The sequence below is a fragment of the Lethenteron reissneri genome, chromosome 60 (genome assembly GCF_015708825.2).
Source record: "Lethenteron reissneri isolate LAM-NWPU_2019-01 chromosome 60, ASM1570882v1, whole genome shotgun sequence".
Lineage (NCBI taxonomy): Eukaryota > Metazoa > Chordata > Hyperoartia > Petromyzontiformes > Petromyzontidae > Lethenteron > Lethenteron reissneri.
Window position 1 is genome coordinate 2,030,354 of NC_083838.1, and position 12,482 is coordinate 2,042,835.

General features: G+C 55.0%; 1 protein-coding gene across 1 annotated transcript in view; it reads right to left on the minus strand.

The window, feature by feature from the left end:
- Positions 1-419: 419 nt before the first annotated feature.
- NUDT19 (nudix hydrolase 19) overlaps positions 420-12,482 on the minus strand; it is a 19,656-nt gene continuing 7,593 nt past the window's right edge. The window contains exons 9-12 of the mRNA XM_061575978.1: positions 12,464-12,473; positions 11,566-11,855; positions 9,866-10,082; positions 420-7,394 (exon numbers count right to left, since the gene is read on the minus strand). Coding sequence (XP_061431962.1) covers positions 7,111-7,394; positions 9,866-10,082; positions 11,566-11,855; positions 12,464-12,473 — 801 coding nt within the window. The 3' untranslated portion in view covers positions 420-7,110. The remainder of the gene's footprint in view (positions 7,395-9,865; positions 10,083-11,565; positions 11,856-12,463; positions 12,474-12,482) is intronic.

Sequence of the window (12,482 nt, forward strand, 5' to 3'; positions counted from 1 at the left end):
ATAGACTCAGAGACTCGTATACAGACCGAAAGAATCACTGGCCCACAAACTCACACAGTCCCAAAGACTCACAGAGACCCAAAGACTCGCACAGAGACCCAAAGACTCGCACAGAGACCCAAAGACTCGCACAGAGACCCAAAGACTCACACAGAGACCCAAAGACTTGCAGAGAGACCCAAAGACTCGCACATAGACCCAAAGACTCGCAGAGATCCACAAACTCACACAGCCTCACATGTATGTCTATAGGTATGACACTCATTCGCTCACACTCTGCAAGACGGGGGCAGAGAGTACAAACTCCACACACAGAGAGGTGCGCGAGTCGGGAATTGAACCCAGGCCCCTTCTTGACGTGTCACCACCACCCTGCATTCCGCACATAACGAACTTAAAACAACACGCAATGCTGTGTGTATAGTTTAAAGTGAAATGTTTATTAAGTGCATCTTGTGTGTACATTCTTTGCACAATCTCTCGTGATTAAAAACAACAAATAAACTATATATTTTTTTTCTTCTTGGTTCTTTCGGTAAAGTCAAGTAGAATGGAAATAATAAAATAATAAAAATAAAACTAAATAATTCTCACGACGTTTCGACCACAACACAAGCAGCCGTCCTCAGGTGAAGACCAGGTCTGTCGAGTAGACAGTCTGAAGAAATAATTATTTTATTATGTTTTATTTTTATTATTTTATTATTTCCATTCTACGTGACTTTACCGAAAGAACCAAGAAGATGAATCCCTGCAGTCACGAAAGCTTTAAATCGAAATTTATATATCTTTTTTTTACCAGGTAAGGCCCCACTGAACGATGTAGTTCTTTGCGAGAAGCCATCTGGCTATCACAAATGATAGCTCAGAGAAAGTGGCTCATCATCGTGTGGAATTGTATAGCAGAAGCCAAGCAAATACTCTCAACGCGTGATGTTGATTCTAAATGTGGAGGGAAAACCCGGAGGACCCGCAGAGATAAATCCACAGCAGGCGTCAGGGTCAGGATCGAACTCACGCCCTCTTGTACACCAGGTGAGGTAGTTAACATCTCCGAGCCACCGTGGTGATGATGAGAGAGACACGCAAACTCCAAATACTACAGCAACGCATCGTCAGGGTCGAATCCATGAACCTCCTGTATACCAGGCGAGGTAGTTAACATCTCCTAGCCACCGTGATGATGAGAGACGCAGACTCCAAATATACAGCAGGCGTCGTCAGGATCGGGATCGAACCCACGACCTCCTGTACACCAGGCGAGGTAGTTAACATCTCCTAGCCACCGTGATGATGATGAGAGACGCAGACTCCAAATATACAACAGCAGGCGTTGTCAGGATCGGGATCGAACCCATGCCCTCCTTCATACCAGGCGAGGGAGTTAATATCTCCTAGCCACCGTGATGATGATGATAGAGACACGCAAACTCCAAATAGACAGCAGGCATCAGGGTCGGGATCTAAACCACGAACATCATGCACCGTAGCATGCCCTCCTTCCCCCCTCCCAACAGGCAGCGGATGACCAACTCTGCTGGCAAAGAAAGAATGCAGTCAGACTGGCCACCAAGAACCCCACTCGAATCATCACCCCCCCCCCGCCACCCTTAGCCCTGACCGATGCGCTCGCGACAGGGCCAAGTCTGGGATCGTCGTCGTTGGGAGTTTTGTTTCCGCGGTCGTGCTGCCGCCGTGCGTGTCGTTGGGGGCACGATGTCCGACGTTCCGCTCCACGAGCCGGGGTGGGGACGGGGGGGGGAGAGCAGAGGTCGCAAACGGGTTTTGATTCCGTACCCGGCCGCACCAGGGTCGCAAATGGGTACCCGTACCCGGCCGGGTACCCGTTCCCTACCCGTACCCGTACCCTACCCGAAATGAGTGACAAACGGTGACTCACCAGTGACTCACGACCTACCCGTACCTGTACCCGGCCGCACCAGGGTCGCAAACGGGTACCCGTACCCGGCCGGGTAGCCGGGTATCGGGTAGGGTACGGGTATCGGGTACCCGGTTGCGACCTCTGGGGGAGAGGCCTTGTGTTCAGGAGCCAAAACATTCACGTCAGAGAGCTGTCGAGGCGGCGCTCGGGAGATGCGAGCGCTCGCGACGGAGAGGCGACGCGCGGTGTTGCCCGGTGAGAGCCAAGATTGTTTTGTATCCCCTGGACTGAGCTTGATTGGGCAAGAATGCGATCTTGTCATGAGGCAGTGCTTGTTTAAGATAGATTATACTGGTCAACAATAAAAAACATTTTTTTTCTGGCCTGGACTTTTGTAGCTCTTTTAGACTAATTTCAGGGTGCTGATTCCAAATCTGATCTCAGATTTGCTCTATCACATCTCATTTTTATGCTATCGGCATACCCCATTTTCATTGATTTTACCCGAAATTAACTCTGTCACTTATGATTGCAAGTTGTTGCGAGTCAGTGACTGCTTTAGTGTTAAAATATGGTGCTGTATTTTTAGGATAGTGTGTTTATAATATAATTTTATGTAGATATCCACATTTATTTAATATTTTTCTTCTGCAGATTTGATTGAAAATGCAATATTTGATATCTCAAAAACCTGATGTGATAGACAAAAACTGATGCCAGATTTGGAATCAGCACCCCAAAATCACCTTACACCCGTTGGAATACCTCATGCCAGAAAAAGTGTTAACCAGTGTTATAGCTGTGCTCACTAGGCTTGGCTTTCGCTCAGAATGACAATGTGGGTCAGGGTGATCCAGGGCAAAAATAAACACTGAATTTTCGCCACGGTGGCTGGGAGATGTTAACTACCTCGCCTGGTATACAGGTAGTCGTAGATTCGATCCCGACTCCGACGCCTGCTGCTGTATATTTGGAGTGTGCGTGCGTCTCTCTCCCTGTGTTCGCGTGGATTTTTCTCCGGGTCCTCCAGTTTTTCCCTCCACATTTAGAATCAACATCACCGTGTGTTTTTAGAGTATTTGGCTGCTATGAATTTTGACGTGGTAAGCCACTTTATTTAACTATCATATGTGGCCAGGTCGATTCTGAAGAATAGATACATAGCGCAGTGTGGCCATACCTGCTAAAATAAAAACAGTAGCATTAGTAACAGTTGCTGTGCACACGTTCAGATTCGCTCCAGGCTCAATTGTTGATCCCATTATCGAGAGAAAATTATTTCTGGGCCATTTTAATTGGGCGTCTCTGCAAAACCCAGGACTCCCCACGCGTTCTGCTGGTTGAAACCCGCGGGGGGATTTGGCGATGGGCCGAACACGAGAAGCCACGCTCTGCGCAGAGCGCCGGGCACGGAACAATCCAGGTGACAGCAGTAGGACCTTTCGCAACCAATATTATCCACAACACAGATTATTTTTGGGGGGGGGGGGGCTAGATCACGTAACTTAAATGTTGCGTCGTTAAACCCGCCACCAAGCCCGACAATGATCCAATTCATCTTCCTGGTTCTTTCGGTAAAGTCACGTAGAAGGGAATAAAATAATAAAAATAAAACATAATTTAATAATTCTCACGACGTTTCGGCCACGACGCAAGCAGCCGTCCCTCAGGTGGCGAGCAGGTCTGTCGAGTAGACAGAGTCTGAACGATTAATCCCTGCAGTCACGCAAAGCTTTAAATCGAAAAATTATCCAACTGGTAAGGTTTGCCACGTGAACAAAACAACGCCCGGTTCGTACGCTACAATGGACACAATTCTGAGACCACCTCTCTCCCTGCATCGCTGCCATCGTGCCCGCCCCTCACCCTTCGTCCCACGGATGGAGGGCTCGCGGGATGGTACCACGGAGCCATTTCGTGCAAAAGACTGCTCAACGTATGTACATAAGCAACGGTCCTGTCAATCAGTCACTCTCCTGAGTGTTGCATTGATTAAATTATGAATTGACAGCAGTTAGGCTGATAAACTATAAATACCCCCCGTGTAGCCTTAACAGACTGTAGGGGCAAGTGTTGTTATCGAACAGCAGCAGCTGTGAAGGCCGGCACGGCACACGAGGGGGTGGGTGGCCAGCACCACGCCCAGTGACCTTTGTCTCCCCAGTGGCGATGTTTACCACACACCGCACCACGTACTCATTTGAGGCCGAGTCGATCTAGCGGAGGCCCAGGACCGGCTCAGATAATCGTCACTGGGCGTTGGCGATCGTGAGCGCGAATCGAACCCGGGTCGCCAGGGTTCATAGTGCAGCGCGCTAACCGCTACAACGACCGCTCCCTTTGATAAAACTACACACACGGACACGCAACGGTATGATGATTGCATCGTACGTTTCTACAAGACGTCCCAGGAGTTCACCGAACGCTGCTTATCACTCCCAATCGGTGACACGGCGGGGCAATGTTGATTTGCGTAATCTGGAGAAATATATTCTGTATATCCGGAGGTTTCAAATGAAACGGGGGGGTTGGGGGGGTTAAGGCTAAAACCTCTTCCTATTTTACTACACGCTCTTATTTAACTCACTCTGTTGTTGTTGTATCCTCAAATCTTGTAACTTAATTTTAACCCACTTCCCAATGTGGTATCGACTGCAAACTTGGTATACGTATGGCATACTGATGACAACACTATATTCTATCATAAAGAATGAAAAATATATTTTTAAACAATATTTTTACACGCTTTTATTTAACTCACTCTGTTGTTGTATCCTCAAATCTTGTAACTTAATTTTAACCCACTTTCCAATGTGGTATCGACTGCAAACCTGGTATACTTATGGCATACTGATGACAATACTATATTCTATCATAAAATATAAAAAACATATTTTAAAATATTATTTTTTGTTATGTTTCGGCTCAGGTCTAATTGACCACGCTCAACTGTAAATCACCACAGTCCCTTGCGATATGGCAAGCTTCGGGGCCACTTCCTGGAGTTCTGCCATTACTCGTACAGTACATTTCATTAAAGCGTGTTTGAATTTCTTTTAAATATTACTTACTTCCTACTTTGATCCTGGCAAAAAGGTATCCCGTGATAAAGCTGCCACAAATGCTCCGATACGTGGGGCATTGTCTTTGTGCTGTTCGCCTTTTGATGTTGTTCTCTGGTGGTGTAGGCCAATCAGTGCCAAAGACAACACGTACATTCTCTTTGGTTCTTTCGCTAAAGTCACGTAGGTAGAAAATAAAATAAATCACGACGTTTCGGGCGCAACACAAGCGTCCGTCAACAGGTGGGAAAGCATGGTCTGCTGCTGATGCAGACTGTTTTAAAAAAAGTTTTAAACGGGTGTAGCCCAAGGGTCATCAAGAAGTGGCCGGGGCTGGTGATGTTAATGTGAGAAATTAGCGTGTAACTGTAAGATAGGAGAGCGGTCTCCTCAACGAGCCTATGTTAAAGTGAGAGATTAGCATGATGTTAATGTGAGAGCTTAGCACCACTATTTGATTTCACATTAACATGCTAAGCGCTCACATGCTTTCCCACCTGGTGACGGACGCTTGTGTTGCGCCCGAAACGTCGTGATTTATTTTATACCTACGTGACTTTACTGAAAGAACCAAAGAGTATGGATTCCTGCAGTCACGAAAGCTTCAAATCAACGCGTACATTATCAGAGCATGTTAGTTTGCATGTTTAGCAAAAGTGCTGCGTGGTTGATGCAGAAACTTGATTCCTTTACAAAAAGCATCAATTTGGTGTTTGAACGTCTTAACAAAAACTCCTGCTTTATTGCCAGAAAGGGTAAAACACCCAAATTCTTGTGTGTTCTTAGGAAATGCACAACAGTCGTTCAAGAGATGCCAAGTCACACCGAGGTCCCCTCTTTGAAGTGCTTGGACTCGAGGTCTTTTTGTTCTTGTCGAGGAAGAGGAATTCCCCATTCCACGCGACGGGGGTGAGGGGTGGGGGGGTGAGGGGTAGGGAGTGGTGGGGGGATGAGGGGTAGGAGGTGGAGGGGGGGTGAGGGGTAGGGGGAGGTGGGGGGGGGTGAGGGGTAGGGAGTGGTGGGGGGGTGAGGGGTAGGGGGAGGTGGGGGGGGGTAGGGGGTGAGGGGGTGCCCGCTCCCTTCCGCAAGGTGGCGGGCGCCACGCCTCTGTAGGGCGGCTCCTTGATGAAGAGCCTCTTAGCTCACGGCGGTAGCAGCAGCAGCAGCGGCAGTGGTCACGGCAGCAGCGGTGGTGGCGGCAACAGCGGCGGTGGTGGCGGCAGCAGCAGCAGCGGCGGTGGTGGCGGCAACAGCAGCGGTGGTGGCGGCGGCAGCAGCAGCAGCAGCAGCAGCCGCCATTCGACACGAAGGGGAGGTTTCGTCCGGGTGGCGTGACCCATGTACACAGAAGACAAAGACCGCCCAAGTGCTGTTAAAAACGAGCATCTGTGAAGGCTGGCACGGCGCACGAGGGGGTCGGTGGCCAACACCAAGCCTGGCCGCCTTTGTCTCCCCCGTGGCGACGTTTCCACACACCGCACCAGTTACTAATTTTTTTAGGCCGAGTCGACCGAGGGGAGGCCCAGGTCCGGTTCAGATTTTCGTCGCCGGTGTTGACCGCGAGCAGGGAATCGAACTGGGCTCTCTGCGGGGTCCGTAGCGCAGCGCGCTAACCACAACGCACACACACACACACACTCCCCACCGCAGAAACTCGCCCGAGTCTGAAATCAAACGCTGACCGGGGCCCCCTTTCTCGCGGCGAGACCACGAAAGTCACCGTTGCGCCACCACCCATTCCAGCCCCGCCCCACCCCCCCGTCCCTCTGTCCAAGACACCGCCGTCAGCCGTTGCATCATTTGCAATTAATTTGATGCAAGCGGGTCGAGGTGACCCAAAAAGGCCCCCCCCCCTCCACCCCCCGTGATCGTCCGTGCCATCCGTGTGCGCTAAAGGCTTGGCGGCCCTGCGAGCGGGCGCGGCAACGGATCCCAAAGTCGAATCGGCCGCACGTCGTCGTGAAACACTCCAGCGTCGTCGTCGTCGCCGATGCCGCCGCCGCCGCCTTTCCTCCTTCAAAGGAGGAACGGGCGAGATCCGCTCTGCTTCCAAACAGGCAACCGAGTGGACAGCAACATCTACAACTCCACCTTGAATCCGCCGTCGTCAATCCGCACGGAGGGCAACGACGATGCGTGTCGCCGTCAGGCGGAGCGACACGGCGCTCACAGTCGGCTCTCAATCCCCGACTCTGGCTTCTTCTTCGTCTTATCCTCCTCCTCCTTCTCCTCCGCGTCGTCTTCCCTGACGAACGGAGCCAGGTGGCCAAACTCGGGCGCCACGGTGAGCAGCACCCCGGCGCGGCCCCGCGCCGTCGTGGTGCGGTGCAGGCGCGGTGCGGTGCCCGGCCGCGGCGGCGACGATGCCGGCGCCGCGGATGGTCGGACCACGGCGCCACCGCCGTGGTCGCCGCCAATCTCGTCCGGTTCCGCTGGGTACAGCTCATCTCCTGGCAGGGGGGCGGGGGGGGGGGCGGCGGTGGATCAGACGATGGTGGAAATTAACGCGGTGGGGGAGGGCGACGCGAGTTTGCCGGGCGTGTCGGCGCAGAGGCAGAATTAAGGAATGTTACCGCTGCGCGTTGATGAGGCGCTCCGGTGTGTGTCTCAACTAGTCCTCGCCGATAATCGTCTGGCAGTTCACCAGCCTCCTCGCTGCCGACCGACGACACTTTTTCACGCACCGAAGCGATGCCAGCGCGTTCAAAGCGCCCCAGAGTATTTTGCTTGCGTTAAACCAACGCAGCCGAAATCACGCAACTCCCAGGCATGCCGAGTGGATGGACAGATACACGGAAGAGAGGGGGAAAAGTCTGCTCGTAAATATTTTGCGGCAACACAAAGATCCCCCCCCGGATAGCCTACGGCAGACTGCCGGGGCAAGTGCTGTTAGCGGGCACCACACCCAGCAAGCTTTGTCTCTCCATTGCCGATGTTTTTACGCATCTCATCAGCTACTCATTCAAGGCCAAAACGACCTCGGGGAAGCCCAAGGCCAGACCGTGTAAATATATATTCACAAACTGACATTAGCCGCGCACGGGAATCAAACACGGCTAAGTGGGGCTCGCAAGCGCGGTGCGCCCACCCCTCCCAACACACACAACGAAGACAAAGGTCCCCTGCTGTATGGCCGTACGCTCCGCCGGGGGGCAAGTGCAGCTGGCGAGGGGGCCGAAAGCGAGCGCGCCCCTCCGAGGCTCGGCGGCAGCGGCGATGCCGATGATGCCGGTGAAGTAGCGCCGGCTCACCCCGCCGGCGGTGAGAATGGTGGTGGCGATACGCAAGTCGTGTTATTACCCCAGAAAAGCCTCGCCTTGGCAGGACCGATTTTTGAGGATCGGTTCCTGCCAAGTTTGTTCGCGAGGGCGGAGCGCGGTGTTTTCCGACGCGCCTTTTTCCCCGACCGAGTCGATTCTTGGCGTCGGTGCGACCTCCGGAAAATGTATAAATTGGAAATTCCGACGTGGGGGTAAGGGGGGGCTTTTTCGTCCACTGCGAGCCAAGCAGCCGGCGCGTTGGTGGTCATAGTAGCAGCAGCGGTAGCGCAGTGGTACAATAAGTCCTTTGTGGTTATATCTCACGCCGCTGTACCAGCCGGGGCGGCCTTCCGGGATCCGAACCGCCGGGTCACGTCGCTGCCGCCACCGCCGTCGCCGCCACGGCCCACGCGATCGCGAGTCCCGGCGTGGAGCAGAGGTCGCAAACGGGTTTTGATTCCTTACCCATACCCGTACCCAGCCGCACCAGGGTCGCAAATGGGTACCCGCACCCGGCCGGGTACGGGTACCCGTTCCCTACCCGTACCCGTACCCTACCCGAAATGAATGACAAATGGCTACTCACCAGTGACTCACGGCCTACCCGTACCCGGCCGCACCAGGGTCGCAAACGGCTACCCGTACCCAGCCGGGTACGGGTATCGGGTACCCGGTTGCGACCTCTGGCGTGGAGCAACGAAAGTCCAGTTGGTCTCGGTGGCACAAACACTCGGGAGGTAATGGCCGGTCAGATTGTCCCAGCTCTTGCGGAGATTTTCCCGTTGCTTTCTCTCACCGGTACCTCAACCTCCCCCTCCATGCTGCCACCCCCAGACCGGCGGTGTGGGGACCGGGAGGCCTCATCCGGTGCTCTCGTATTTCACGGTGAACGACGGCACCGGCGCGGTATTAACCGGAGAGGCCACCGGGCTCGAACCGCTGTGTGCCGCATCGCCGCCCCCAAATAAATGTAAACTATTTTTATTTTGCCAAATAAGGCATCACTGAGCTACATAGCTCTCTTTTTCAGAAGCGACCTGACCATCACAAATGATAGTTCAACGAAGTGGCTCATCATCATCATCACGTGGACATGTATAGCAGCAGCCAAATGCTCTGAACGCGTGACGTTGATTCTAAATGTGGAGGGGAAAAACCGGAGGCCCCGGAGAAAAATCCACGCGATCACAGGGAAAGATAGAGAGAGACACAAACTCCAAATATACAGCAGCAGGCGTCAGGGTCAGATCGAACCCACAACCTCCTGTACACGAGGCAAAGTAGTTAACATCTCCTAGCCACCATGATGATGATGATGAGAGAGAGACACGCAAACTCCAAATATACAGCAGGTAGCAGGGTCGGATGGAACTCACGACCTCCTGTACACCAAGCGAGTTAGCCAACATCTCCTCGCCACCATGATGATGATGATGAGAGAGAGAGACAGAGAGAGACACGCAAACTCCAAATATACAGCAGCAGGCGTCAGGGTCGGGATGAAACCCACGACGACCTCCCGCATACCAGGCGAGGCAGTTAACATCTCGCCACCGTGACGCCCCTGGCTGTGGTTACACCGCACCCACACTGACTGCCGCGCGTCTCCCCCCTCTCTCTTCCCTCTCCGACCGGGGCGACCGGGGCAGTCTTCCGCTTACCGGGCAGCACCCCCACCAAACCTCCTCCTCCCGCCGGATCAGGGACCCGCACCGGCATCCAGCGGTGCATCCCCAGCGCGGCCCGGCGGCGGGCGAAGTCGGCGAGCGTGAGCAGCGCCGGCACGCGGCACAGGCGCGCCACCTCGTATTGCTGCGGCGGCGCCAGCCACAGGGCGCCCGCCTCGTGCTGGGACAGCAGCTCCGGCGGGCGCACCCACTGCGGCGTCGACGGTGGTGGTGGTTGTTGTGGTGGTGGTTGTTGTGGTGGTGGTTGTTGTGGTGGTGGTTGTTGTGGTGGTGGTTGGTGGTGTTAGTGGTGAGGTAGTGACAGTGGTAGTGACGGTGGTCGTGATGGTAGTGACGGTGGTAGTGACGGTAGTGACAGTGGTAGTGACGGTGGTAGTGATGGTAGTGACAGTGGTAGTGGTTGTGGTGGAAGTGGCGGAAGTGGTGATGGTGGTGATGGTGGTTGTTGTGGTCGTGGTGGTTGTGTTAGTGGTGACGGTAATGACAGTGGTAGTGGTTGTGGTGGCAGTGGCGAAAGTGGTGATGGCGGTGGTGGTAGTGGAGGTGGTGACGGTGGTAGCAATGTCAGTGGTAGTGGTGGTCGTTGTGGTAGTGGTGGTAGTAGTGATGGTAGTGACGGTGATAGTGGTTGTGGTAGTGGTGGCGGTAGTTATGTTAGCGGTGGTGATGGTAGTTGTCATGGTGGAAGTGGTGATGGTGGTGGTGGTCGTGGTAGTAGGGGTTGTGGTTGTGGCACAGGGCGGACATGGGGTGGGGGATTGGAAAACGTCATCGGTGGCGACGGCGGCGATGTCACCGAAAGCTGCGTTACGTTTGCCGCTCGTTGCAAGCGCTCGCGGTTCGAGCCCCGTGGCCACAGCGGTGCGTGGTAACCGCAGCATTTACCAGGCGGCAAACGTACGCGTCATCTGCCGCACATCTAACGTCGTTCATAAAAAGAATGGTTTGGCAATGCGTGCCCCGGTGTCGCGGCCCCAAATTTGCCGAAACACACAAAGACAACGACGTCACAATTTACTCGGGACAAGGCGACAACGTCGCAACCCTCGGCGCGAACCCTCGCTGCGAACGGCGTCTGTGAAGCACAGCGGCGCCTTCCTTGCGCCCTCACAACGATAGCGCCCGGCGCCGAACGCGCTTGCGGCTCCGACGTGCGTGCGTACGTACGTGTGTTTAAATTATTTCGTCGCCAACCATGGCTAATCGGAGGTGCGGGGGATGGACAGAGAACTCCACACAAAAAGCGGTTCTAAAGAAATGAGTTTGTCAATCTAGATGACGATTTAAAAGCGCGTAGCTTCCTAATATCGGAAGGAAGAGCGTTTCAGACGGCCGCGGAAGCAGCGCATCTGAAAGCGCCGCGCGACGATGCGGTGACCGCCGTCTTTGTTCGACGGCCAGCCAAAAGTCGCCGCTGCGAGGATGGTATATGCTTCTTGACGACAGATCAGCGAACTTATTGCGGCCCATTCGCGTCACGCGCGTGCCGTGCGTCACGAGCGCGACCCTCGCAACGACGCGTTCGTCTGCCAACCGGCAGCCAACGCAGCTCGGCTCGCGCCTTGCGGTCGCCCCGTCACGCCGCGGCAACGTTTCGCCGGTCCCGTCACCGCAGAGCGCCGGCGGCGGCGGCAAACCTGCGGCGGCAAACCTGCACCGGCACCGCGTCCCACCTGCGCGCCGACCGTCTCGTGGTCGTCGTGCGAAGCCGCCGGCGCCTCGGCCAGGCAGCAGAGGAAGAAGACGGCGTCGAATCGGCGCGGCGGCGAGGCGCCCGGCGCCGCCGGCGCCAGCGGCACGGGCGTCAGCCAGTCGCTCCACTCGTGAAGGGCCCACACGTCGGGCACCACGCGCAGCTCCGAGCACATGGCGGCGAAGAGACGCGCGTCCGAGAGCACCAGCGCACGCCAGCGGCGCAGGGCGGGGGAGTCCGGCACAGCGGTGGCCAGCGACGGCGCGTCGTCTGGGGGAGGGAGGGGGGAGAAGGGGGGGAGAGGGGGGGGGAGAGAGGAGGGGGGGGAGAGGGGGAGAGAGGGGGAGAGAGGGGGGTCAGGGGAGAGGGGGGAGAGGGGGGGAGAAGGGGGGGGAGAGAGAACGGAGAGGGGGGGAGAGGGGGGAGGGAGGGGGGAGAGGGGGGAGGGAGGGGGGGAGAGGGGGAGAGAGAGGGGGGAGAGAGGGAGAGAGGGGGGGAGAGGGGGGGGGGAGAGGGGGGGGAGAGGCGCAGCAGTCGGTGTGAGTGCAGATGTTGACTACCTCACCTGGTTATGCAGGAGGTCGTGGGTTCGAACCCGACCCTGACGCCTGCTGCTGCTGTATATTTGGAGTTTGCGTGTCTCTCTCCCCGTGGTCGCGCGGTTTTTTCCCTCCACATTTAGAATCGAGATCACGGGTTTAGGGTATTTGGCTTCTGCTGTCAAATTCCATGCGACGATATTCCACTTCGTTCCGATATAATTTCCTGATAGCCAAATCCCTTCTCAAAAAGAGCTGTACAGTGGGGCCTCACCTGGTAAAATTAATAATAGTTGAGTTTAGAAGGCTGACAGGGAGAGGCGGCGCTGCATTAATAGCTCGGTCGCCTCTGGCGAGA